A 22,712-nucleotide genomic window follows, 5' to 3' on the forward strand; every position below is an offset into this window, starting at 1 on the left:
CATTCCAACCTCTCTCCTTATTGGCTACATATATGCATACAGTAACATTATCTAACATGCTAAAATAAGCAATGTTAAATTTGTAACTCCACATGACAAAAAAGAAAATAACTGTCTTACAGGTCTATTAAACTACTTCATCTATTCTTAATTAGTATGAATCATACATTGTTTTATGTGTCAAACTCTCGTCCTATGCAAATTTTAACAAGCAGAATAACACAAAAAAGAAGAGAGGAAAAGAGGTTTCCATTTGGAAAATGGAAGAAGAATATCAAAGGGAAAGAAAAAAGGGGAGGAAAAAATTTTAAGCGTCTGGCTTCTGACAGCTTAAAATACAGAATGTTACATAACATGAGTTGATCTGAACATTAACAGATACAACCATGAAAAAAAGGGGCAAATTTTCCCGTTTCACAAAAGATATCAGGATTCTTTTGAAGCGCCAACGATTTCTTCTGTTATTTCCTCCATCAGTTTTATGAACTCATTCCTCTGACAAATCCAAGTTATTGAACAAGAAGACGATGCATACATATACTTAAATCTGCCAAGAAATATAGAGCAGTAAGTTAGATAAACCAGTTAAAGCGATAATTCAAGGAAATTCTTATTAATTTAAACCGTTTCTGCTAGGATGAACATGTAACAGGTTTTCATACCTTGTATAATATATCTGTATAGGGGTGATAAAATATCAAATCTCTAGAACAATATCTGCAGCAAGCAAGAACTTTAAATGATCAGTGGCACGCTCATAAGACTAGTGAGCTTAACATACAAATTATTTTCATAACTGAGCATAACGGTGCAAATAAACTCACAATCTGAATCTGTCTTGTCCCATTTACATCCCTCGCTTGGCCTTGGTTTGTCATCTTCCTCTTCGTTAATTTTCTTTTCTGTAGTATTGTGTTTATCTTCAATATATCTCTTCATCGATGATGTCCGAGAAGCATTTTTAGGGTACATCTTCTTATGAATAATGGTTCGCAGTAGCTGGTGCATAGGCAAATAAAAAAGCATAAGCCTATCACTACACACAGAAATCCAGTAGAAGATATCAAGAATTTACTAAAATTTTTAGAACTGATAAACAATGTACCTTCTCCATTCTGGTCTCTTGTAGAGTGTCCCTCAAACTAGGAGCTGGCGAGAACCCATTTGCACAAACGAACATCTTCTTAAGAAGAAAAGAAATAGATTTCTTCCCAATCGCATTCTGAGTCTTCTCTGCCCGGACCTCTTTGCATTTACCAATTATTACACTAATTGTGCGTTCAATATCATCTTCCTTGTAATCAGGATCAGTACAAACAGCATTTGAAATCCTCCTGCTGACCTCCAAACTTGAAGGGCAGTTAAGGAATCTGTCCAGAGGAAGATCAGAGCTTTCCTCTTGTTTAGCTGATTTTCGTTTTAAGAGCTTTGTCAATTCCTTTTGCAATTGACCAAACTCTTCCGGAGAAAATTCTGACAAGTCCGGGGATGGAGCAGAGGTGGGATTCTGTTCTAGTTCTTGATCATGGGTGGCAGTCTGAATCTCAGAACTAGCAGCTTCTTCTTTGAGATCCTTAATACCAAATGTCCCAATTGTTAGCAGTCCATGAGGCCAGTCATTGAACTCTTCTCTCTGGGAAGATTGTTTTGGAAGATCTGTCAAATTGACAAGAGGAATTAGGATCCAGTTAACATTAGAGTATTAGACAATGAGAAACTTAGAAAATGCAGCAAATTTTTAAGATTATGAGGAACATAAAAAACCATTAAGTTTATTAATATAAAGCTAGCCACGGATTCATAGGTCCTAGCAAACCTAGTTTTGAAGGAGCTGCATACAAAATTCTATTTCTCTATCAGAGAAATAAGTTTCATGGCTCATATCCCTACACCAGATTCATAATTTTAAGTGTTAATCAATTTATGAATTTTTAGACAGGCGTTGGAGATGACATAGAAATTTCCGTGCGAGGTCATGTTTTTGCTATGGTCATAATATCCTTGAATTTGAGAAACTATATGTTATCCCTGAAATCCAGAAAAGAAATTGGTCAAGACATAGCCAATGAATTTTCTTAACACTTGAAGTATAACACACTGTGTTGTCTAGAATTAGCTAGGGTCTTGCTTCTCTTGAACTCTAAGAAAAGCACTTGAACAAAAAGTCTCATAGTTGACCTTAGTAGTACAGATATATGAGTTCCATAACGTGAAATTCATCATTTGCCCATTGTGGCTTTCTCTACAACAAAAAAATATTGTTTGTGGCTAACAGTTCTAGATAGTAAACACGCGAACCTAAACTGGTTTCATCTTAGAAAAAGGAAATAATGAGGCAAAGAGCCAATGAGGCATAAGCAATTGTGTAGAATCTAGATGTAGGATCTTAACACCCGACTCATTAGCTCAGCTAGTAGTAGGCTAGACAATTATTCGTACTTGTGGTCCTAATGGGTTGATTTCCCCAGTAAATTGCTATTGTACCTTGCACCATCTAAACAATGTTTAGTACCAGAAAAATCTAAGCATAAAATACACATTTCCAGACAACCATGTAGGGTGAAGCTCCCTACACAACCAACCAAGTCTTCCACCTTGTCTGTAACCAGAAGAAGAAAGATACCAGTTTTCTAGTCAGGGCATTGCCTAGAAACTGAGAGTAAGGGCATATCCACTCATCACTATGCTTGGCAATTCTACGACTAAGTTAGACAATCTACGTTGGTCATTCTAAAAAAAGTTAGAACGCAGAGCCATAAAAATCACAAAAAAAATATATACGTAGTACATAGCACACAACTCAAGTGACTTAGATAAAATAATCCAAGTACTTCTTTAAAAATACAAACCTTTTTTTTTTTAAATAAAAATATATTGATAAGCCTCTAAAGTCAAAACTCTATACCGCTAGTACCGGCATAATTTATAATATCAGTATTATCTGAGTCGTTAAAGATGTGGAAGGGTTAGAAAGGTGATTAAAAAAAAGCTAATTATAAATCCCAGGCCCAAACTACCTTAAATTTTTTGGTTGTGCTTCTAGCTAGACATGTGGTTATGGGATAGTATGGGATGAAGCTTTAAGAGAAGATTATCCTAATTTTGAATTTAAAGCTGTTGAAAAAAAAAAAAAAATCCTCAGCATCCAACAATTAACTATTGATCTGTCACCAATATAGGGATAAAAGAGTTGGAAGCCTTCAAGAAAGCCTTAGAAGCACGGATCTGAATAGCTAACCTGCTGAAACATCTTTTGTAATTCAAGACCATATTTCTTATTGCTTAAGCATAATTAGGAAGTACGATAGAGACAAACACAGGAAACCAAGGATACCTAGGATATCAGAACAGAGATAGTACTCAAAAAATCAAAATATAGCAAGCATAGCATAGCATCAGGAAACATGGAAGGAGGCGCATACATCTGTAGCAGTATGTATTCTTGCTTATAGACCTCGAAGAACAATACATGTAAAGCAATGCAAAGCGGATATAAGTTAGGTAGAAGTAAAGACTTCATCTATGCATGTGCATGCCAAATGGTTTTCAGCTCTTTAACTTTCCTTTATTCCCTTTTTTCTTTTCCAGTGTTTTGAGAAATTATAAAGATCAGAACTCCTCATACTATACTACAAGCCTACATGGTTGAGGTCAAGCCTCTCCTTTACATAAATATTACACAAAAAAGGTATCCCCAAACATTGACCTTAGAAGGGCAACGTAAATCTCTAAAACGTAATAATTTATGAAGAGCCAACGAGGATCTGAATTAAACGGAATAAGAATTGAAGGAAGAAAGTTGGAACCATGAAATCCTACTATAAACATGAACGCATTTCTCATGCAGGTTGCATGAAATATGTGATTTGTGCAAGTATATATCGGTGGAGGTAATGTAGTTGTACCACCAAAAAGTCGTCTGTAAAGAAAGATAACAAGAAAAAAGAAAGCTTACTACTTGGTGGGACTGTATTCGGAGTTTGGTTCCCTGGTCGTCCATTAAGCTTGTTCTGCATCCAGTTGAAGAACTGCAATATTCACAAACCAGATGGTCTTTGTTTAGCAAACAATGATATAACTACAATGAAAAAGTTTACTAAAGCTACATCATGCACATATATCTCTCTCCTCACCTTCATTGTCACCAATGTATTTATTCTCTAGAACAAGAACTTTGTAAGAATGTCGACTTGGGGAGATAGAAAAACCTTCGTAGAGTGAGTTGTTTTTAATAAGCCAATAAGCTTTGAGCAGTAACAAGACAACGCAAATGAGCAATTATAAGGTCAGTGCTACAGCTTAGGAGCTCTCTATTGGTGCAAGTTCCTAAACAGAGGGCCTCTTTTTCTCAATTAGCTTTTCCTAACAAACGTTCTCTCTCTTCCTCCCCTTTTCACATGGATCTCAACCTTTTCTACTATGTTCTCTTAACCTTGTTTTCAGCTATTATACTCCCATACCTCTCCAACTAGCAAGGATATCTATGCTAAGAAACATTCTCTTATAATATTGTTTAATAGTAAAGGGTAATATTTTAATATTGGTCTGTGTGAGTGTGAGGATTTGTCGCAGGCATGCTTCCCTAGCAATTCTTACTAAGCCTTCGTGTCTAAACATTGGTCCTTAGATCACTATAATAACCTATCCCCAAAAAACCTTGCTTTCAGCAAAAATGTACAAGCGCAATCCCCACAAGATTTACCATTTAAAGGTAGAAATCATGCATGACATCAGTAATGAAGCTTATTAACAGGGGTGAATTCTCAGTCGGTAAATGGAATTTTGATTCAGTATTTGATTCGAGGACTACAAAAACTGCAAGATTTTACAACTAATACTGCTATAATTATCTTCCACATTGAAAAATATAATGACCAAAAAGATATAATGACCAAGTATATTTCAAGGAAGCCTTGTTTACTGCAAGTCTGCAGCGCTTTTAGTACTAACAAATAACAATGTTCCTCTTGTCTCATAGGATCGATCAAACTATCATGCAACTATGCAAGATATTTTTCACATAAATGACTAATGCATACAAGTCCAATCTCTAAGTAATGGAAACCGGCATAAACAATGTGAGATCATTTGCCAAAAGTTCAAAATGTGAATATCCTGGAATGTGATACATAACTAAAAACTAGTCAATCAATAAAAATATACTGAAATGAGACTATGAAATTATTTGCCAAAAGTTCACAATGCCATACATCCTAAATAAAGATACAGAGTACAAAGTACATAACTAAAAACTAGCCAATCAACAAAACATTAGTCTCGATTATAAAATGGCCACCAGTGAATGCATGCTAGAAAGAATAACAATATATCAAATTCTACATTTTAAGTTTCCTAATGACTTTCCTTTTTTAGATATATTGTTATTCTTTCTTTCCATTTGTATTTTCCCTAAAAAAAATCACTATGTGACTCCAATAGCCTCGTCGTTGACCCTTTTTCCTTGGTATGCGTAGAAAAAAAATCGTACAAAATACTTAAATAAAGGGGGAGTATTTAACTAAGAATTGAATAATAGACATTATTCATATGGTGGAGACTTTAAGATTCAATAGTGAAGAATAATTATGATACTCTAGTTCTAATTAGCTATATACAAGATATTTTAGACTTTAAACACGGTTCATGTCCAAAGCCCTAGTCAACAGTAACTTCTTACACTTGTAGCAATGACTCATTTTCTAGCTCAATAATATGAGGCTACCCCATCTCTCCTGTCTTCTCTTGTAACTACTTTTGCCTTATCATCACCCCAAATCTAAGGGCCAACCTTGCTAAAACACATGCAATTCCTAACCCTTCTTTAAACTTCATAAACAAGAAGGAAAAAAACACACACACACAAATTCCTACAATAATATGATCCAAGTTAATGACTGCATCATATTAAAGCTTATTTATACAAACAATCACATGTAAACAGAACAAAAAAGACTGCATATTTGCCAAATAAGCATGGAATTAGTATATAAGAAGATTTGTTACAAAAAGACAATAGAAAAAAGGACAAAGTCAGTAGGTCACATATAAAATTATAGACCGTAATTGCTGAATATGGCAGTTCACTAGCCATTGTTTGACCAATATAATTGATTGATTAATTATAAATATTTAATAACCACAAGCCACATGGATATGTAATCAAATAAGTAGGATAGAACATTTTGCCGTCGAGAGGGTGACCATTGCACCTGATCTTCCAATGCCTTACCAGTTAGTAGTTTCTATAATATCCCAAGTTCCAACAAAATAATGCCAATGAATGCTAGAATATATTCGGGACTTTTTGATTCATGCAATCACTCAGATTATATATTTATAATATTATTTTTTCAGATAATTCACTTGGTTTCAGCAAGTCTTAAAAAATGTCATGAAGGATTACACATAAGATAATGTAGCTACAAACTCAAAACACGGTTCTATTTTTTTTTTTTTTTAAAGAAAATTACACAACATTGAAAGAATGGCTCAACAATATTAATACAAATGAGAAAATTCATACTATTGCTGACTAGATTACTTCATTCCATAGTTCATTAGTTATAGCATGCAAACTGAAGCACCCACTTATAAGCCAAACAGAATCACTTCTATTTCCACATAATCATATGGAAAAACTCATAGTGAGAAATTGATCAATCAAGCATAATTGGGGGAAGATCAAGGGATGAGAGTAATGGACGAGATATTGGTAAAATAGTTCTTGACAAAATGGAGAAACTCTTGCATATTTTAGTTCATAAATATTTTTATAAACAATTGAATTACTCCCTTTTCTCCCTTGTGCAGATTTTTCCCATCCTATTCAACTACTATGAAAGTTATTGGTTGACTTTATCTTATATTGGTTGATTAAAATTCTTTTTGTCACAAGTCAAATTAAGATGAAAAGAATGAAAACAACAAGGTCCAGGTCCACTATTCAAAACAAAATCTTTCCTCTTGAGTTTCGGCTTTTTAAATATACTTGCAACACTTTCTACTTTGACTTGAAAAGATTAATATTTTATCGTTTATCTTTACCATTAACCTCATTCGTACTAACCTCTTATTGTTTCTCTCTCCTACAAACTGCTAAAATATTTCCCATCAACCCTAATGGCACATTAAAATAATCACTTTATATATACTACCCACTTAATCTCCTAAAACTACATGCAAACATAAGTGTTAAATATAATTAGGAGCAGAGGAGTATCTACTAATGTAAGTTAACACATGCCTGATACTGGTCACATTGCCTTGATTCTATTGGGCAGGCAAGGCGTTGACCTCTTATAAACAAAGGACAAAGAGCTAATATCTCTTCAATAATAGTATATACTTCGTATATTCTATACTCTATAGATTCTATACTCATTATTCTGTTTAGGATTTTCTTGAGAAACCTATTACAATCCTCTAATAAGCAATAACAAGCATATACTGTTTAGAGTTATAAGTTACAATTTACTTCCTTTGTGCTTATGGCATATGTTATAGGCTAGAAACTGCCTAATAAATGGCATCTACTTGAAATAAAATCAATCAGTTCCAAATATGCAACTTATTTTAGCAAATTTGTAACACATAATATTATCTAGGAAATTTTAGATTTTAACACCCCCATAAAAAAAAAAAAGGGATTTTAACACTAGATAAATTTCTAAAAATTTGGTATTACCACCACTTAACTGATTCTGTTTAGGAATCCGTTAAGTGGGTCTATAAGCCACGTGTCGTGTTATTATTGGCCAAAAAATAAAAAAAAAAATTAAAACCTAAAACTACCTAGCCACCACCCCCGCGCCACCGCCGCCTTCCCCCCAACTCACCACATCCCTCCCCGAAACCACCACCCGTGTCGGCATGTCACACCACCACCCCCAACCCACCTGAACCCTCCCCCTCCCTTTCCCGCAACCGTACCGCCCCCAAAAACCACCAAACCCAAAACCCTTGTTCCCCAAAACGGCCACGAATCTGGCCGATTTTAGGGATTAGTGGCCTTAACCGGCCGATTTCGGCCTTTTAAGGCCGGATTCGTGGCCGTTTTGGGGGGACGAGGGATTTGGGTTTGGTGGTTTTTGGGGGCGTTACAGTTGCGGGAAAGGGAGGGGGAGTGTTCAGGTGGTGGTTTCGAGGAGGGCTGTGGTGAGTTGGGGGGAAGGCGGCGGTGGCTGTAGAGGTGGTGCTGTGGTGGTGGCCGGGTAGTTTAAGGTTTTTATTTTTTTAATTTCTCTTTTTTTTTTGAACAAATAAAATGCTGACACATGTTACTGTGGGCCACACTTAACGGAATTTTTGGATGGAAACCGTTAAGTGGTGGCAATACCAATTTTTTGGAAATTTATCTGGTGTTAAAATCCATTTTTTTTATGGGGGTGTTAAAATCAATTTTCGTGTTTTTGTGAGGTGTTAAAATCTAAAATAAACTTATGCTAGAAGCCTAGAACAACCATTATCAGATCAGAAAATAAAGTAACTCATATCTAGTTAGTTTGGGCTCGGGCATTTTTAAGTAGTTTGTTTAGGGAGATTTCAAGTTCAGGTCCTATTGGGTATTTTTTGGTTGATTCCTTTATCAATGTACCTATTTTAATAAAACAATTATAATTATAAATATTAATTATCGGGTTGAATTGGATCAAGCAAATGAAGTTAAAAACTTGGCATATCCCTTCTTAAAGAATTTTTTTATAAAGTGGATTTATTTTAACGATTTTGACCAACAGATGTAAATTACACTTAATTCAAATTGTTGCTAGCCCATCTTCCTAACATGTGCTACATATCCATACTTGCAATTAACAAAGTCAACTTTGCATGGATGGAAACAGCTAAAATAGTGAAATGAATCAATTACTAAGTCTCGGTACCTAAAATGGTAATAATACCCAACATACCACTACTATGAATCTGTTGTTGGTAAGAAAAAAGAGAATGTAGGTTTTGGAGACCACTTGCCTCATTTATTTATTCTTAAAGAGAAAATACACTGTGAGTATACTCTAGTAATGAAAAGTATTGAAGATAAAGAGTGTTGGCCAATGTCCACAAACAATTTTCTAAATTTCTCGGTAGAAAGTCCACAATTAATATACCAGCAACTTACGAAGTAAAAGAAAATATTCTTTTGATCAACACAGTTCGACCCGATTTGACCAAAACTTCATATTTGACCAAAACTTCATATTTCGCAATATATATTAAGTTTTACACTATTTTTGATTTTTTTTAAGCATAACCCGAAATCTGATCCAAACCCGACCCACTGACCCGAATTGCCACCCCTACATGTGAAGTGACTATAAATTTCCTTCACATGTGTTGATCAAAAGAATATAAGAAAATATTCTAATAACTATCCTTCTCACTCTCACCCAGTCACCCTACCCTATAAATTTCCTTATATGTTTGTATATAAAAACTTCACAATTAATCTTAAAACCTAACATAGGTACATCTTCAAGGTTGAAGGTAGTGATATTATTAATTTATTACTAGTAATGAAAAGAGAAATCATAATCTAAAATAGTAGCTGTTAGAGCATCCTTGATATTAATACTAGTAATGCATGCTTGCCCAAATACACTCTCCTCATTAAGGAAATTGTGCATTGTGAAAGCAGCCCACTCTATAAGTTATTTGGGTAGGCAGAGTTTATAAGGCACCACCACGTTCTTGCTTTATTCAGGTCAGATGCCCATTTTCCAAGCAAAGCTAAGCACTTGGTTCTCAACCATGGGAAAATAGATGCACTGTTTTAGAAGAAAGGGTGTAATAGGTGGTGATTAACAGGAATAGTATAGTAAATTTGAGTGCAACTCAGCCACATTTCAGAGGTAACAGATGGAAAACGCTTAGATCAACACAGCTGAGATAGTATTCATCCATAAGTTGATTTTATAAATAGGAGAATAAAGATCTGAACATCATATGGCAATTTAAACGAACCAATTATGTGGTGGAATGATGCAAAAATGGCAATTCTGCATTTAAGATCATGCTTTTGCCCTCAACTTCAATATTAAAAGGAAGACAGGAAGTGAACAACCTCAATTGAGATTAATATACAAGGGAAGAGAGTTATATAGAGTATTTAAGAACAAGAGAGGTTAGTTGGCAAGGGGTTTGGTAGCATGAATCAACGAATGCACATATGTATATCAATCTCAATGTCACAAACAAGTCATAAGAAAAGCAGATCAAAGAGGATTTAATGTTTACTTCCTCTATTTTATTTTATTTTTAAATTGTAGCATTATTTTATTTGACGAATGATTCTCTTTTCCCATCACATGCATCCATTTCTTAATCTATCTCTCCTTTCTCAAAAAAGTGTACCTTCCCCCGCCATTGTTGTGAGTAACAGAGAGCACATGATTTTCTATTTTCTATCTAGTAAATAGGAGACGACACAACATATAAAGGTGTTTAAAATAGGAGACAACACATGCAAGCAAGACTCAATCTCAAGCAAAAAAGCACCCCTCTCTAGACTTCAGCGAATAAAGGTGCAACCTTCTTACCTAAAATTTCTTTGTAGTATCTAAAATTTTACCATCAACCATATTTACTTCACTTTAAAAAATAAATTAAAAAAAAAAACCTTATCCAAACTAAAAAGATCCTTGATAGCCTTACCTTTAATAATTAATATTATTATACCATGTACAATTAACTAATTTTTTTTTTCCTAATATCAAATACAGTCTACCAAACACCCTCAAAGTTTTCCTATGTAACATGCACACAAGCAAAGTTACCGATATAGCATTTTTATTTCTTTAGAAAAGGATTTGTAGCCATAAATTGTCAATAACCTTTCCACTTCTTGAAAGGCCACTACCAATCAAAAACAGCCACAACAGTTAAGCTAATCAAAGCTTTAATAAATATCTTATTTACGCAATTCAGGCTGTAGTAAAGAACTGATATGAAGTTCCACCAAGAACAAGGCCACTACTGAAACGATCTAATTTGACTAGCCTACAAATGTAAAACATTTTGTTCTAAGTTCTGAATCTCTGATCCTCTACCGACTCCTAACTGTATTAAACTATTAACCAATCAGAATGGAAAAAAATGCATCGATGATAGCCAACCCTGGGTTTTACAGAGCTGCGTCCAACTAGATAATCTAATTGGCAGACACAAATCTCAGCTGCACGAGCAACCTAAGTATCCACGTGTCGCGACTGCGAAAATTGTCAACTTTTAAAAAATTCAGAAAAAAGAAAAGGCACTCATGTTTAAGAATGCAATGTATTTTAATATTCTTAAAACCCACCATGAAGCTATGTGTAAGACATTCTGTGGTTTACAGAAAGGTTTTAAAAACAGAGCCTAATCACAGATTAATTAGAACATAACCAATCAGATTACGCAAGAAGAGAACCAAGTAATAAAATAAAAAATCTCAGAATTATTTAAAAACCATGTATTGTTCCGAAACTCGAGACCCGATTTCCCTGGGACTTCCCTTCAAAACTCCGAAAACTCGATCTCGAGATGGAAAGGGCAAGAAAAAGGAAGAAAATTTTAAAACAAAAATTACACCCACCAAGAAAGAAATATGTAGACTTTTCTTAGGCAAATGGGAAATCAAATGCATGTGAAAATTACTAGATGTACGTATGTATTATTGTATAAGGAATTTGGGAAACCCAACTTATAACTAAAAACAGCAAATAATGAGCTAAACTTTCCTGAAACGGAATCTCCACTAGCACAATGAAAGACCATGATGTGGAACTTTATCCTCCATGGAAGTGGCTGTAATTATAAGCCTAAAAACTTTGACCATACTTCCATTGGATCTTTCGCAGTTAAAAAAATAAAAGTAAAAATTACTGCAACTAGTTTGCTAATCAAATATAATTAAAGTAAAATCAAGTTACGTGGCAACCAGTACATCATGTAGACAAAAGCTTAGAATATGTTGTTAACTTCCACTTTGCCAAGAGAGGTCCTAAAAAGGAGTAAAATGTAGAGATAAGGTGTGCACCTTGTGGGGGCCTTTGATGATCATAGCCCGGATTTGATGGAAAACGTAGTTCCATATTTAGTACTGGTAAGAGCTGTAAAATTTGGTAACTCGGCATCAGAACATTTCTTACATGATTTCGGGGGAGTGGGTTTGACACTTTATATATTTATATTAAACTCTATATATACTAGTATATATTTTTCATAAGAACCAATAGAGTCAGATGAGTTTATACACAGAAACGCCAAAACTTCTCTATTTTAACTTACCCATGCCCTTTGGAAATAAATGTTTTATGTCATTTATAGTCTTCTCATATGAAAACTGCATTTATCTTAGTATGCACAAGGTATTAGTGAAAACATCATTAAAATTAGGCTCATTGAAGTATTGCCTCAAAGAAAAAAAAATTACTAGGAGGTTTGAACTACATTAGGGTTGAACTTGCTTGAGGCAACTAATCTCAAACACGAATTAAAGTAATGAATCTTATAATTAAAGAGACTCAAAAAAAAAAAAAAAAAAAAAAAAAAAAAAAAAAAAAAAAAAAAAACTTTTACTATCTTAGATTCATAAATAACAAACCTTTGATCCAGAAATTTCACTCAAAAAATAAAAAATTAAAACGGGAAAAAGTTATTAACTCTTTAGGTTGACAATTCCCATGAGAGAAATATGAGATCACAAGCATAATGTATTTCGTGACTTTCTTCCTCATCATTGTTGTTTGTATTAAAGTTTTCTCTAAATCTCTTTCAATCTTTCATAGGGTTATCAACCTGAAAATTACCAAACATTGGTCAAATATAAATTACAGTATAAGGCCCTAAATATAAATTCTACAAGCCATTTGTTGAGGGCATACACTTACAATAAACTAATTTATACAATATGTCAATAAGGCTTACTAACTTTCTAAACTTGTATCAATGACAATTAGGATACTAACAACCCTTCCTACATTTGACCACTAAATTCCCAAACTAGAACATCTTGACAATATGACTTTACAAAGACTAGCGTACGTAACAACAACTTGCTAACATAGGTGACAAATTTTATTGATTCCTTAATTTCATACATATCCAAACAACAGATTAAACAAGTAGTAAATAGTAATCCAAGCAATAAGTGCGGGTCTAAACAAATTGCTAAGCTTAGCACATCAAAGCTGAAATGAGTCAATCCGATTTTGTAGCAAGTCAAGTCATGGTCAATCCTAGCTTCATGTTTTATAAAACTTGAAATATTTGACTTTTACAACAATTCATTTACATTAATATTAATTAAGATGCTGGTCAAATCAGGTACATTGACTCAAAAGTATCAGTCAGTACTCAGTCTTAAGGTCTAGGGAGAAAAGAGCAATATCCATATTTGTAAATGTAAAAAAAAGGCAAACAATGAAGTTTAAAGCTTAAGAAATGCATATGTGCCATGTAAATTTGGACCAAAAACTAATCTATACCTAGTCTACCAAGTTTTTTGATCCTTTAATTTTTATGTATTACCTAGTCTCCTCGTTTTTTCCCCTTCATCTTCTCCTCCAAAAAGTCAATGTACATTGCTTCCTAATCCTTAAATTTCTTAAACTTTCAAATTCATCCTCTCGGTTATTTGATATCAATTCTCGATTCTCTTTCCTCCCTCTCCGATTTTGATTCAATAAATTAAAAGAACAATAAAAACAAAAAATCAATCAGATGATAGCTCAGGAAATGGAATAAATGAATTTCACAGAGTTAAGGATTTTTATAGGTAATGATTTATTATTAGATGAATTAATCCCAACTATGCAGTTCCTCCTGCTGCAACTATCTTATTTATTTTTTGGTTATTTTACTTTTGAATTCAAACCTTAAACCAATTTACAAACCTTGCATCGCAGCGGCCAAAGTCCTAGTTTAGATTTAAATTTGTCTGGAATGCTGTTTTTTTTTTTTATATACTATCATGCAGACTTGGTCTTTTTACTTAGTCCCCTTCTACTCAGATCTTCAAATACTACACCATTATTGACAAAACTCTAAGATCTTACCATTTTATTTAGACAATCTCTTATTAAAAAAAGGTTTAGTTACAATGTAACCCCAAAGTTGTAGGAAAGATTCTATCTCAATAGCTCATATCACAAGCTGTTAATCTGCCTAAGTTAGATTAATACGGCAGAACCAAATCAAAGCTCTAAAACTAAACACATAAATTATGGTTCAAAGATAATCATTTATTTTGAAGCTAACAGCATTTGCTACAAAAAGCCCTAGTCAAAAAATTTGCAAGAATACATCTCTAGTTCTCTACTATGCCTTCATTCAACAAAGTAACAGATACAAATATCTTTCAACAGAAGAAGTTAAGCTTAGACTGCTTAGTTGATCTTCTGAATGAAAGTCAAAGAATTTTTTCTTTTTTTCCTCTGTATAATATCTACAAGTGTTTTGTTTTTTCCTCCATAGAGAACTTAAAGAGCAAAATAAGAGAGCAAGAAGTCCTCAATAGAGAAAAAGGGGAAAGGGAAACATTAATACATCATTACAATAAACTCCTATTGTGAAAATATTTTGAGGCTATGGCTTTCATAATCCTGACTTCAAAATCTCAAATCCTCTAATCCATCCTGGAAGGCAGAATCAACCTCTCAAAAATTAAATCTTTTAATATGCTGCCTAAAAGCTGTCCTGCTAAAGGAGTTCCCTTCTCTTTTGCACCACTAGTATCATACACCTCAAAGTAGTCAGCCTAATTTATAACAGAGAGCTTTATATCTTCAGGCTCTTGAAAACTCACCTAGGGAGGCAGACATCCTCATTACCATCTCCCACAACAGAAACAACGTAAGCAATAGTAACTTCTAACATCTTACATTTACAGGTCTATAGATGGAGATTCAGATTCAATTCATCAGCTCCAAGCTTCTCAAGAATAATGATTCGTCATTAGTACTCAACTGTAATGCTAATGACATTAGGCTCCCATGTCCAAAAGCTACATCAGTTCAAAGTCAAAGCAAAAGTTTTCTAAAGAATATAAGAGCTTCCTATGAAGACTGTATCTTTAATCTTGAAACACTGGAAGGCCCAACCCTACAAGGCTACAACTCTTTTGGCTATGTAGCAAAAGAACCATTCTTTAAGGCTACTCCTACAACTCGACAACAGGCAAATGACTCTCAATGAGCAGTGTCAACATACAAGCTTTCTTATGCAATTTCAAGAGATTGGGCTTTCACTGTGTGATCCTCGTACGCTTCTGTAATTGGTAGCTTCTGCTTGATATGGACATCACCTTTCTGCCCCAATATCAATATTTTTGTATTTGGAGCCTAAGAAAGGATATTTGGCACTCTAAAGTCTAAACTTCTTATAACTATCAATGTTTTTGGATTGAGATATTTTAAAAGAAAGCACTCCAAATTATTAACTACTACCAATCATGTGAGCTATGAAGGGGTGAAGTTGTGGATGGTTGTCATATCTACACATGCCATTGAATGTGTCTGTGTGTTCTACAGGATATTTCTTAGTGGATTGAACTAACTGTTTGGCTCATGTCATGGGATGTGACGAAGTTTTATACTGGCTGTCACTGGCCTACCGTAACCCTCCTCCTTTATCCAGGCTTGGGACTGGCAGCGGGAAACCCACTGGCGGAGTTAGCCGACCCCACTTTTGGGATTAAGGCTTTGATTGATTGATTGATTGATTGATTGATTGAACTAACTGCATCTTGTTGATGGTGAGTCTGTGACTTGGAGCTTCAATTTTTTTTTTTCCTTTAATTTTCTGATAGATAAAACTCTATTAACGAAAATCAAATGGAGAATAGGAACAAGATACATTATTCTTAGCAAGCCACCTAACTAGAAGTTCTGCTCCGAAAAACCGATCATTCCTTTCCAACAGTGACACCCAAAAAACAATAAAGCATACTTACCGGTCATAAAAGTTTCCTTTCCTTATTACTACCCAAAAATGAGAGGAATGTGTACATGCAAACTCTACAAGTGCTCCACGAGGATTGCAAACACAACCAACTGTTTCAACAGCAAACAGCCTATTCCACAAAAAAGGAAGACATTCCAGAATGGAGGAAGTAATAGCTCTCAAACTACTCACTTCCAAGATGCATGGGAGATTATCTCAAGGAAAGATGCTAATAAAGAGGCAAAGATCTTGTATTAATTTCTATTTATGCTACCAAAAATTATGGTTAGGGTCAATCATGGACTTGGGTAATTCAATGATAGTAAGCAGGTGACACATAATTATAATTGACACTAGCCTATAGAGAATGCCCAAGTTTGACTACAAAAACTCAGATAGGTCCTACAACCATTTCACATCTGGTCTAGAGATAACATTTCTGCCTAGAAAAGGTTGAGAAGCTACAGTCCTCTGCAAAAAAAATCTTATCAACTTTAATCTAGTATCAAAACTATAATAGAACATTTACCTGATGAAAATAGCACATTATGCAAGCCAAAACCACCTATCAATCATTTGTCTACCTCTTCTTATTTGCCTAATAATATACATCGCTGATAAACTATTCACAAAAAGATCATCAAAACTTCAACCAATAACTGGCATATAAAATGAGCCGAGTAGCCCTAAATTAAGTTATGCAATCCATGAGAAGCACAATCAAATTAATCCTAGCTACCTCATTTTCCAAAACAATTTGGCCATTAGTAAAGGCCCCTAAGGGAAGGAAAAGGAGCTAGACCTCAATCGTAAATCATTTAAAATTACATCATATATTCATGAATACAAAAAAGGGATGTATTGTAAAAAAAAAAAAAAAAGGATAATTATTTGGCTATGGTGTACCTTCACAACTCATCATGTCGTATGTCTTGTGCATCTGCAATAAAGTGAACAAAGAAAAAAAAAAAATTTTAAAAAATCAACTAGTAAATGATTTACCATCAAAGTTTTTAATAATAAAAATAACTGGTCACAAAAAGCTTTTCTTAGTTCTAAAAGATCAAGCATGCCAATCTCTAAATGCTGGCCCATAATCTATTAGCCAAAACTGAAACAGAGACTGATCAGACTTTAACTTTCTTTCACCGTTACAACATAACTCTTAAAGAATATCACAGTTTAATTAAGCTCAGTCACATAAGTACTCTACTACTCTCTTAAACTTAAGAATTATATAATAGCTCAAAACTAAAGCATCCTAAACAGGAAATTCAAGTATTCTGACTTTTTACATGTATTTTACAAATCATATTTTCAAATGTGAATGTTTAAAGTCTTAACTTGCCATCCACTAATAAGAGTTTAACTTATCCAATTAAAAATACTCGAATTGGCGCTCATCAGTGGTAAAGTAAAATATCTATTATACCCTTGTTCCATATGCGCATGTTAAGGTGGATGTGTGGGTACACTCTAAGAGATAGAATCAGAAATGAAGTGATTCGCAAGAAAGTAGGTGTGGCAGGCATTGCAAATAAACTAAGGGAAAATCGCTTGCGTTGGTTTGGACATGTAAGACGGAGACCCTAGGGTGCACTGGTTCAAAGAGTGGAAGAGTGGAACTATGGAGGGGCAAACAAGGGAGAGGGAGACTGAAAATGACTTGGTTGGAAGGAGTTAGGAAGGATATGAATTTGCATGAGGATGAAACATTGGATCGTAAGGGATGTAGGAGGAAGATTTATGTCAATGACTACACGGAATAATCAATTTTGATTCATGTTAGTCGACCCCACTTATGGGATTAAGGCTTTGATTGATTGATTGATACCCTTGTTCCATATGAGCTACTAAATTATGTACTTCCTCCATTTTCTTGAGTTCTACACACTTTTACTTTAATCCCTTTATGTCAACCTTTTATACATTTTTTTGTCATTTCTTACCCCACCTTGTAGGCTTGTAATATTCCTTACTCTCTATCTCTTCTCCTAAAAGTAAAGTACCCTCATGCTATGTTACTCAGCCTCTTTTCTTCACCTCAAGTACCCTCATGCTATGTATGATCTTCGACACTCCAACATGAGAAGTACAATTGGACACTTCATTCTGGAGTCTGAACCAAAATCAAGGAAAAACTCCACAAAATGTCCGAGAACACTTGTACAAGTACCCATGTCTGAGAAGTGTACCCTGACTTAGAGATGGTCCCCCTCTTGAATTTTCTTTAATTTATGTTTGCTACTAAAAATAAGTACAACTCAGAGGTTTTACATTATATTATTTCTAATTTTTGTTCAGTCATTCCTGCTGTTTCCAAAATCCAAACACGATAATATCTAATAGAGAAGCATCTTGTTGGCATTTTTCTCAAACACCTCAAGCAACAGTTTGGTTTGCCTTAATTAATGAAAGACCTTGTTAAAAAGAAAAAAAAAAAAAACATGCGCTCAACAAACATACCAAAGAAAAATGACATCTCCCTTGAAGCAGATTGAATAGAATCAGAGCCATGGACACAATTCATCTCTGTGTTTAAGCCACACATTGCTCTGATGCTGAAAGCAAAATGGAAAAATTCAAAATTAGAAGCAAAATTTGGCAAGATAAAAAGTTCTCCCGTTGAAACAAGTGCCTGAGTAAACCATCAAATAGTAAGCCAACTTTAAGCCCAAAAGAAAAGCATGGAGGCAGAAGGAAATAAAGATTAAAAAAAGCTTAAAGAGTGAGGATTCTGCAGATGCGAACAACCTTTGAGGATGAGTGACTTTTGCCTTCTCCGCATCAGTGGGTCCAATCAGCTTACGCCAATCAGCAACAGCATTGTCCTTCTCCAGGATCATTACCAAGATTGGACCACTGGACAACAAATGTCAGATTGACAAGAGATATAGTAGACAAGAGGAGAATGCAATTCTTGCTTACAGATGGATGATTAACTGGACCATTCAGTAACCTCCCCCACGGCCCCACCCCACCCCCCCTTTGAAGAAAAAATCTTCTTATATATATTTTCCACACATAGATAATATTTGGGCTTTAAGGAATTGCCATAAAACAAAAACATAATTGACAATTTGACATGCACTAATCACATTAGAGAAACATTCATAGTAAAATCGTTATGACATAGTGCTGTGGCCTGTGGGTATAAGAATATATACATAAGCAAGAATACTGATGCAGAAAATGAAACTTTAGTAGGCTCCACATGCACTACTACACCACCCTTACCCCATTTACATAGCAAAGATATAATTTGTGAGACATAGATAACATATCTTACTGGCCTTTGCCATTAATACATGGAAAATGCCAAAGTTAGTGTAACTTTAAGCTTCTTGAAACATTCGGAGTTTTCTAACATAACGGAGAGCCAATTCCCACCACTAAGACAGCATAAGCAAGTTTCCCAAAATTCAAACAAAATGAGGCATCAAACATGACATAATCTAACACTAATACATGCTAGTGACTGGGTGCATCTATCCAAATACTAGCCCTGTGACAGCACATGGTGCGCCCAATTGACTCTTATCTTATATGCAAAAAAACACCTACAAGATCACAATAAAATAACCAAAGGGCAGACAGTTTTATAAGCTACATACATCCTAAAATTCATATTCATATGTTGGTAAATCTTTGATTCCCTTAGGAAATTATACCACACAACTTAAACAAAAAGTGATCAGAGAGCACAATACTGATACAATAGCCCCAACTGAAACTTAAAAAACCAATAATCCACATACTTTTACACTTCTCTATTTCTCAGAAAGCATCTTTTAAGATAAGGTGCGCATATAAAGAAATTGATTATTGCATTGTAATAAAAACAATTTGAGTAAAATCACATTGGTATTTTAAAAAATGAAACTGTTAAGTGGACAGAAAACAAGGAAGAAAGATGGAAAAATATAAAGATAAACTATTATAATATAATTCCAATTTATTGAGCTGTATATTAATGACTATGTTAAAGTAGAAATGCTTGATCAGCTGATCACATACCTTATCATGTATTTGACAAGACTGGGGAAAAAGCTTTTAGAAGAATGTTCAGCATAGAAGCTTCTTACAGTATCCTCATCAAGCTGAACCCTCATCTCCCTCTTAATACTAAACCCAGAATCCATGATTATAGCTTTTATTTTATCACTGTAATTACCATGAACTCCATCTGGCTTTATCATAGCAAATGTTTTCTCCTTCTCCATTCCTCCACAGCAAGAAAATCTGCATAATTTCATGTGGTTAAAATAGTCTAACCAAATAAAAGGACGCATCATTGTTCTAGGGAGAAAATCTCAGAAGTTGAAACTGCATCTACTGCACAAGTGAGTAGTACATTGGTTCTGACTCAGTAATTAATAGCAGAAATAAAAATAGAAAAATGAAAACTTAAAGCAATTATCTCAACAGATGAGGTATTGAGGTTAATCAACAACTGACAAAGAGTCTACCACATCTATGCAATGATAACATGATAATTATTTACAGAGTAATAACTTCCCACAATCCAGATTTATCATTTATGTCCACTCCAAAACAATTCAAGCAAAATCTGCTGCTAAGGGCTTAGCATAATCTTACTTGGTCCGTCAAGCATACTATGATATTAGCAAAAACAACCTCAAACAAATGACATAGATCAACAAGGTAGGAGAGCATGTTATAAAAAGTTCCATACTTATTAGGCTCTCAGCTACATGAATGCTATAAGCATCTACTTCATGTATGTTGGAACACTTGCTTGTGTCTCATTTTCCATCAGGACATATTGACATTAGAAAACACTTCCGTTTTTTGGAACTCACAACTGAATATTTTCAACCACTATCCTAGGATGAATGATGCTGAAAAAAGCTTCTGGACAAGACTTGGACGAGAAAGGGACATAGAGATCTATGATTTCAAGAATGGATTATACGTGAGAGTGTGGGACTGAAGTAGAACATAACTGACATAGCATGTGACTCATACATTCCACAAAATCAAGGATTAAGAACACAAAATGATCAGACATCCAATTATCTAAACCAAGGTAGTTCTTATCAAGAACTCCATCCATCCTAACAATTATATATGAACTTCATTAAACTCTTTTGTTATCCCCTAAAGTTTTTTACCTTGTGCCAAAGGACATCAAATCATAGTATCAACACGGAAAGTGGAAGCGACACGACAACAACCACAGTTGCAAACACAACGGAAGCCTCAACAACTGAATGTAATCGCACAGATGCAAAACCCTATGTTTGATACTAATGTCTATCATCAAAAAATTACTAATTACAAAAATGCACACAAATCAATGATCATCAAATCAACACCAATGATCATCGCAATCATTCAATTGAACAAAATCATCGAACGTCGTCAGCATTTGCAATTAATCTCAGAAATCAGCAATGAACATGAAAATTCACAATATTTGGAAAATAAAAAAATTAAAAAAAAAATTGCGGCGAAAAACATTGTTGATTTCAGCGATTCAACTAGCATAACATTAAACGAATAAACATCCATCGCACTTTATAATTTGAAGAAATAAACTGCAGCAATAATTTAGCATAAAAAAAAAAAGAAAAAAAAAAAAAAAGAAAACAGAAGAGAGAAATGAAAAGAAAAAAGAAAAAAAAATACCTGCTCAGACAAAAGGCGGCTAAAATGATGAAGATGGAGAGAAATCTGTGAAATTGCGAAGCCATTGATGAAATAATCGGAGATTTGCAGAAAAAATTGGGAGAAAAAAAGGTTAATACTGCAGAATTTAAAAGATTAAGGGTTATATTTGCAGAAAAAGGGGATACTTAGATTAAAGAATTTAAGAGCGGGAAAATAGAAAGGGGGCTAAATTTTTTTGGTACCAAATGGTCCAAAGGAAAATTATGCAGTGGGCCACGTCCAGTAGGTCGTGAGGGGACGTGCCTAATTTCCCCTTTACCGGTAACAAGTTCAAAATTAAGGAGTAAGTAAAAATATATATATATATGGATTGAGCATTTGAGTCGGCCTATCATTTTCTATTTTGTTTTAGACAAAATAGGTTCAGATAGTATTGATAATTTAAATGAATTCAAAACAAAAATATGTAGGTCAAATGAATTCTTTCACCATGAATTTATTAATTAAGTTGAATACATAAAGATTAGTTTAGACATAGTTAGGATAAAACAAATCATATATGAAATTGGTTTATCTCTAAAATGCACAAATGAACTATGAGTAATTATATATAATGATTAGTCAAAATGGTATCAGAACAATGCAATGCGATTATGAACATAAAAAATTAAGTCACCTGATTCAGAAAATGTTTTTTTGATTTAAAAAAATTATGTGATATGTTCCATAACGGGTGTAGCATTTGTTTTAAAACAATTTATTAATGGAAGAGCAAATTACAAAGAGCAGTAAATGGTATAAAAAAAATCATAATAATAAATTATAGGACTAAAGGGACAAAGGAGAGTGACGTCAGGTTTGCCTCTAAATGGATTGTCTTTAAAGGGTACAAGCAACATTGACTTGTTACTTGTTAACATTGTCCATTGAAATTAAATTTTTTATAATCTTGAATATTAAGTATATATTACATACTATTACATACAATTGAATTGTTTCCTATGACATGCGCCACATATGTACGACCCATGTCTTGCCTTGGGGCAATATAGATTGTGAGGACATGAGGTAAGAAAATTTTAGTGTTTATGATTTGCTTTTTACATTGTAACTCGTCTATCTAGTAGAATCATAAAGAACAAATCCTATGGATAAAATTCAAA

At 34.1% G+C, this 22,712-nt stretch overlaps 1 protein-coding gene across 8 annotated transcripts; it reads right to left on the bottom strand.

Annotated features, from left to right (window-relative positions):
- Nucleotides 1–3: 3 nt before the first annotated feature.
- Nucleotides 4–21,751, bottom strand: LOC145618546 (putative nucleoside diphosphate kinase 5). Of its 8 annotated transcripts, none has more exons than XM_081673334.1 (8): nt 18,382–18,468; nt 16,822–16,855; nt 12,011–12,083; nt 3,959–4,028; nt 1,106–1,656; nt 825–999; nt 663–717; nt 4–547 (listed from the first exon to the last, which is right to left on the bottom strand). In XM_081673334.1, exons 3-7 carry the CDS (start codon nt 12,032–12,034, stop codon nt 698–700), a joined length of 840 nt encoding a protein of 279 aa, XP_081529460.1. In that variant the 5' UTR covers nt 12,035–12,083; nt 16,822–16,855; nt 18,382–18,468; the 3' UTR covers nt 4–547; nt 663–697. The 8 variants fall into 8 exon arrangements, with proteins under 8 accessions (XP_081529460.1, XP_081529446.1, XP_081529452.1 ...); XM_081673320.1 differs by having other exon boundaries at nt 3,956–4,028; XM_081673326.1 differs by lacking the exons at nt 16,822–16,855; nt 18,382–18,468 and adding an exon at nt 12,637–12,761 and having other exon boundaries at nt 3,956–4,028.
- Between the last annotated feature and the right edge of the window lie 961 nt (nt 21,752–22,712).

The sequence above is a fragment of the Chenopodium album genome, chromosome 3, assembly GCF_948465745.1.
Source record: "Chenopodium album chromosome 3, dcCheAlbu1.1, whole genome shotgun sequence".
Lineage (NCBI taxonomy): Eukaryota > Viridiplantae > Streptophyta > Magnoliopsida > Caryophyllales > Amaranthaceae > Chenopodium > Chenopodium album.

What these genes read in the sequence shown, in the direction of transcription:
- LOC145618546 (XM_081673320.1), bottom strand. Translation starts at nt 12,034, where the DNA reads ATGATCATCAAAGGCCCCCACAAG. An exon ending in TCATCAAAGGCCCCCACAAG is followed by an intron (nt 4,029 to 12,010) that starts GTGCACACCTTA and finishes TGAATATTGCAG; the next exon opens with TTCTTCAACTGGATGCAGAA. An exon ending in AAGAGACCAGAATGGAGAAG is followed by an intron (nt 1,000 to 1,105) that starts GTACATTGTTTA and finishes CCTATGCACCAG; the next exon opens with CTACTGCGAACCATTATTCA.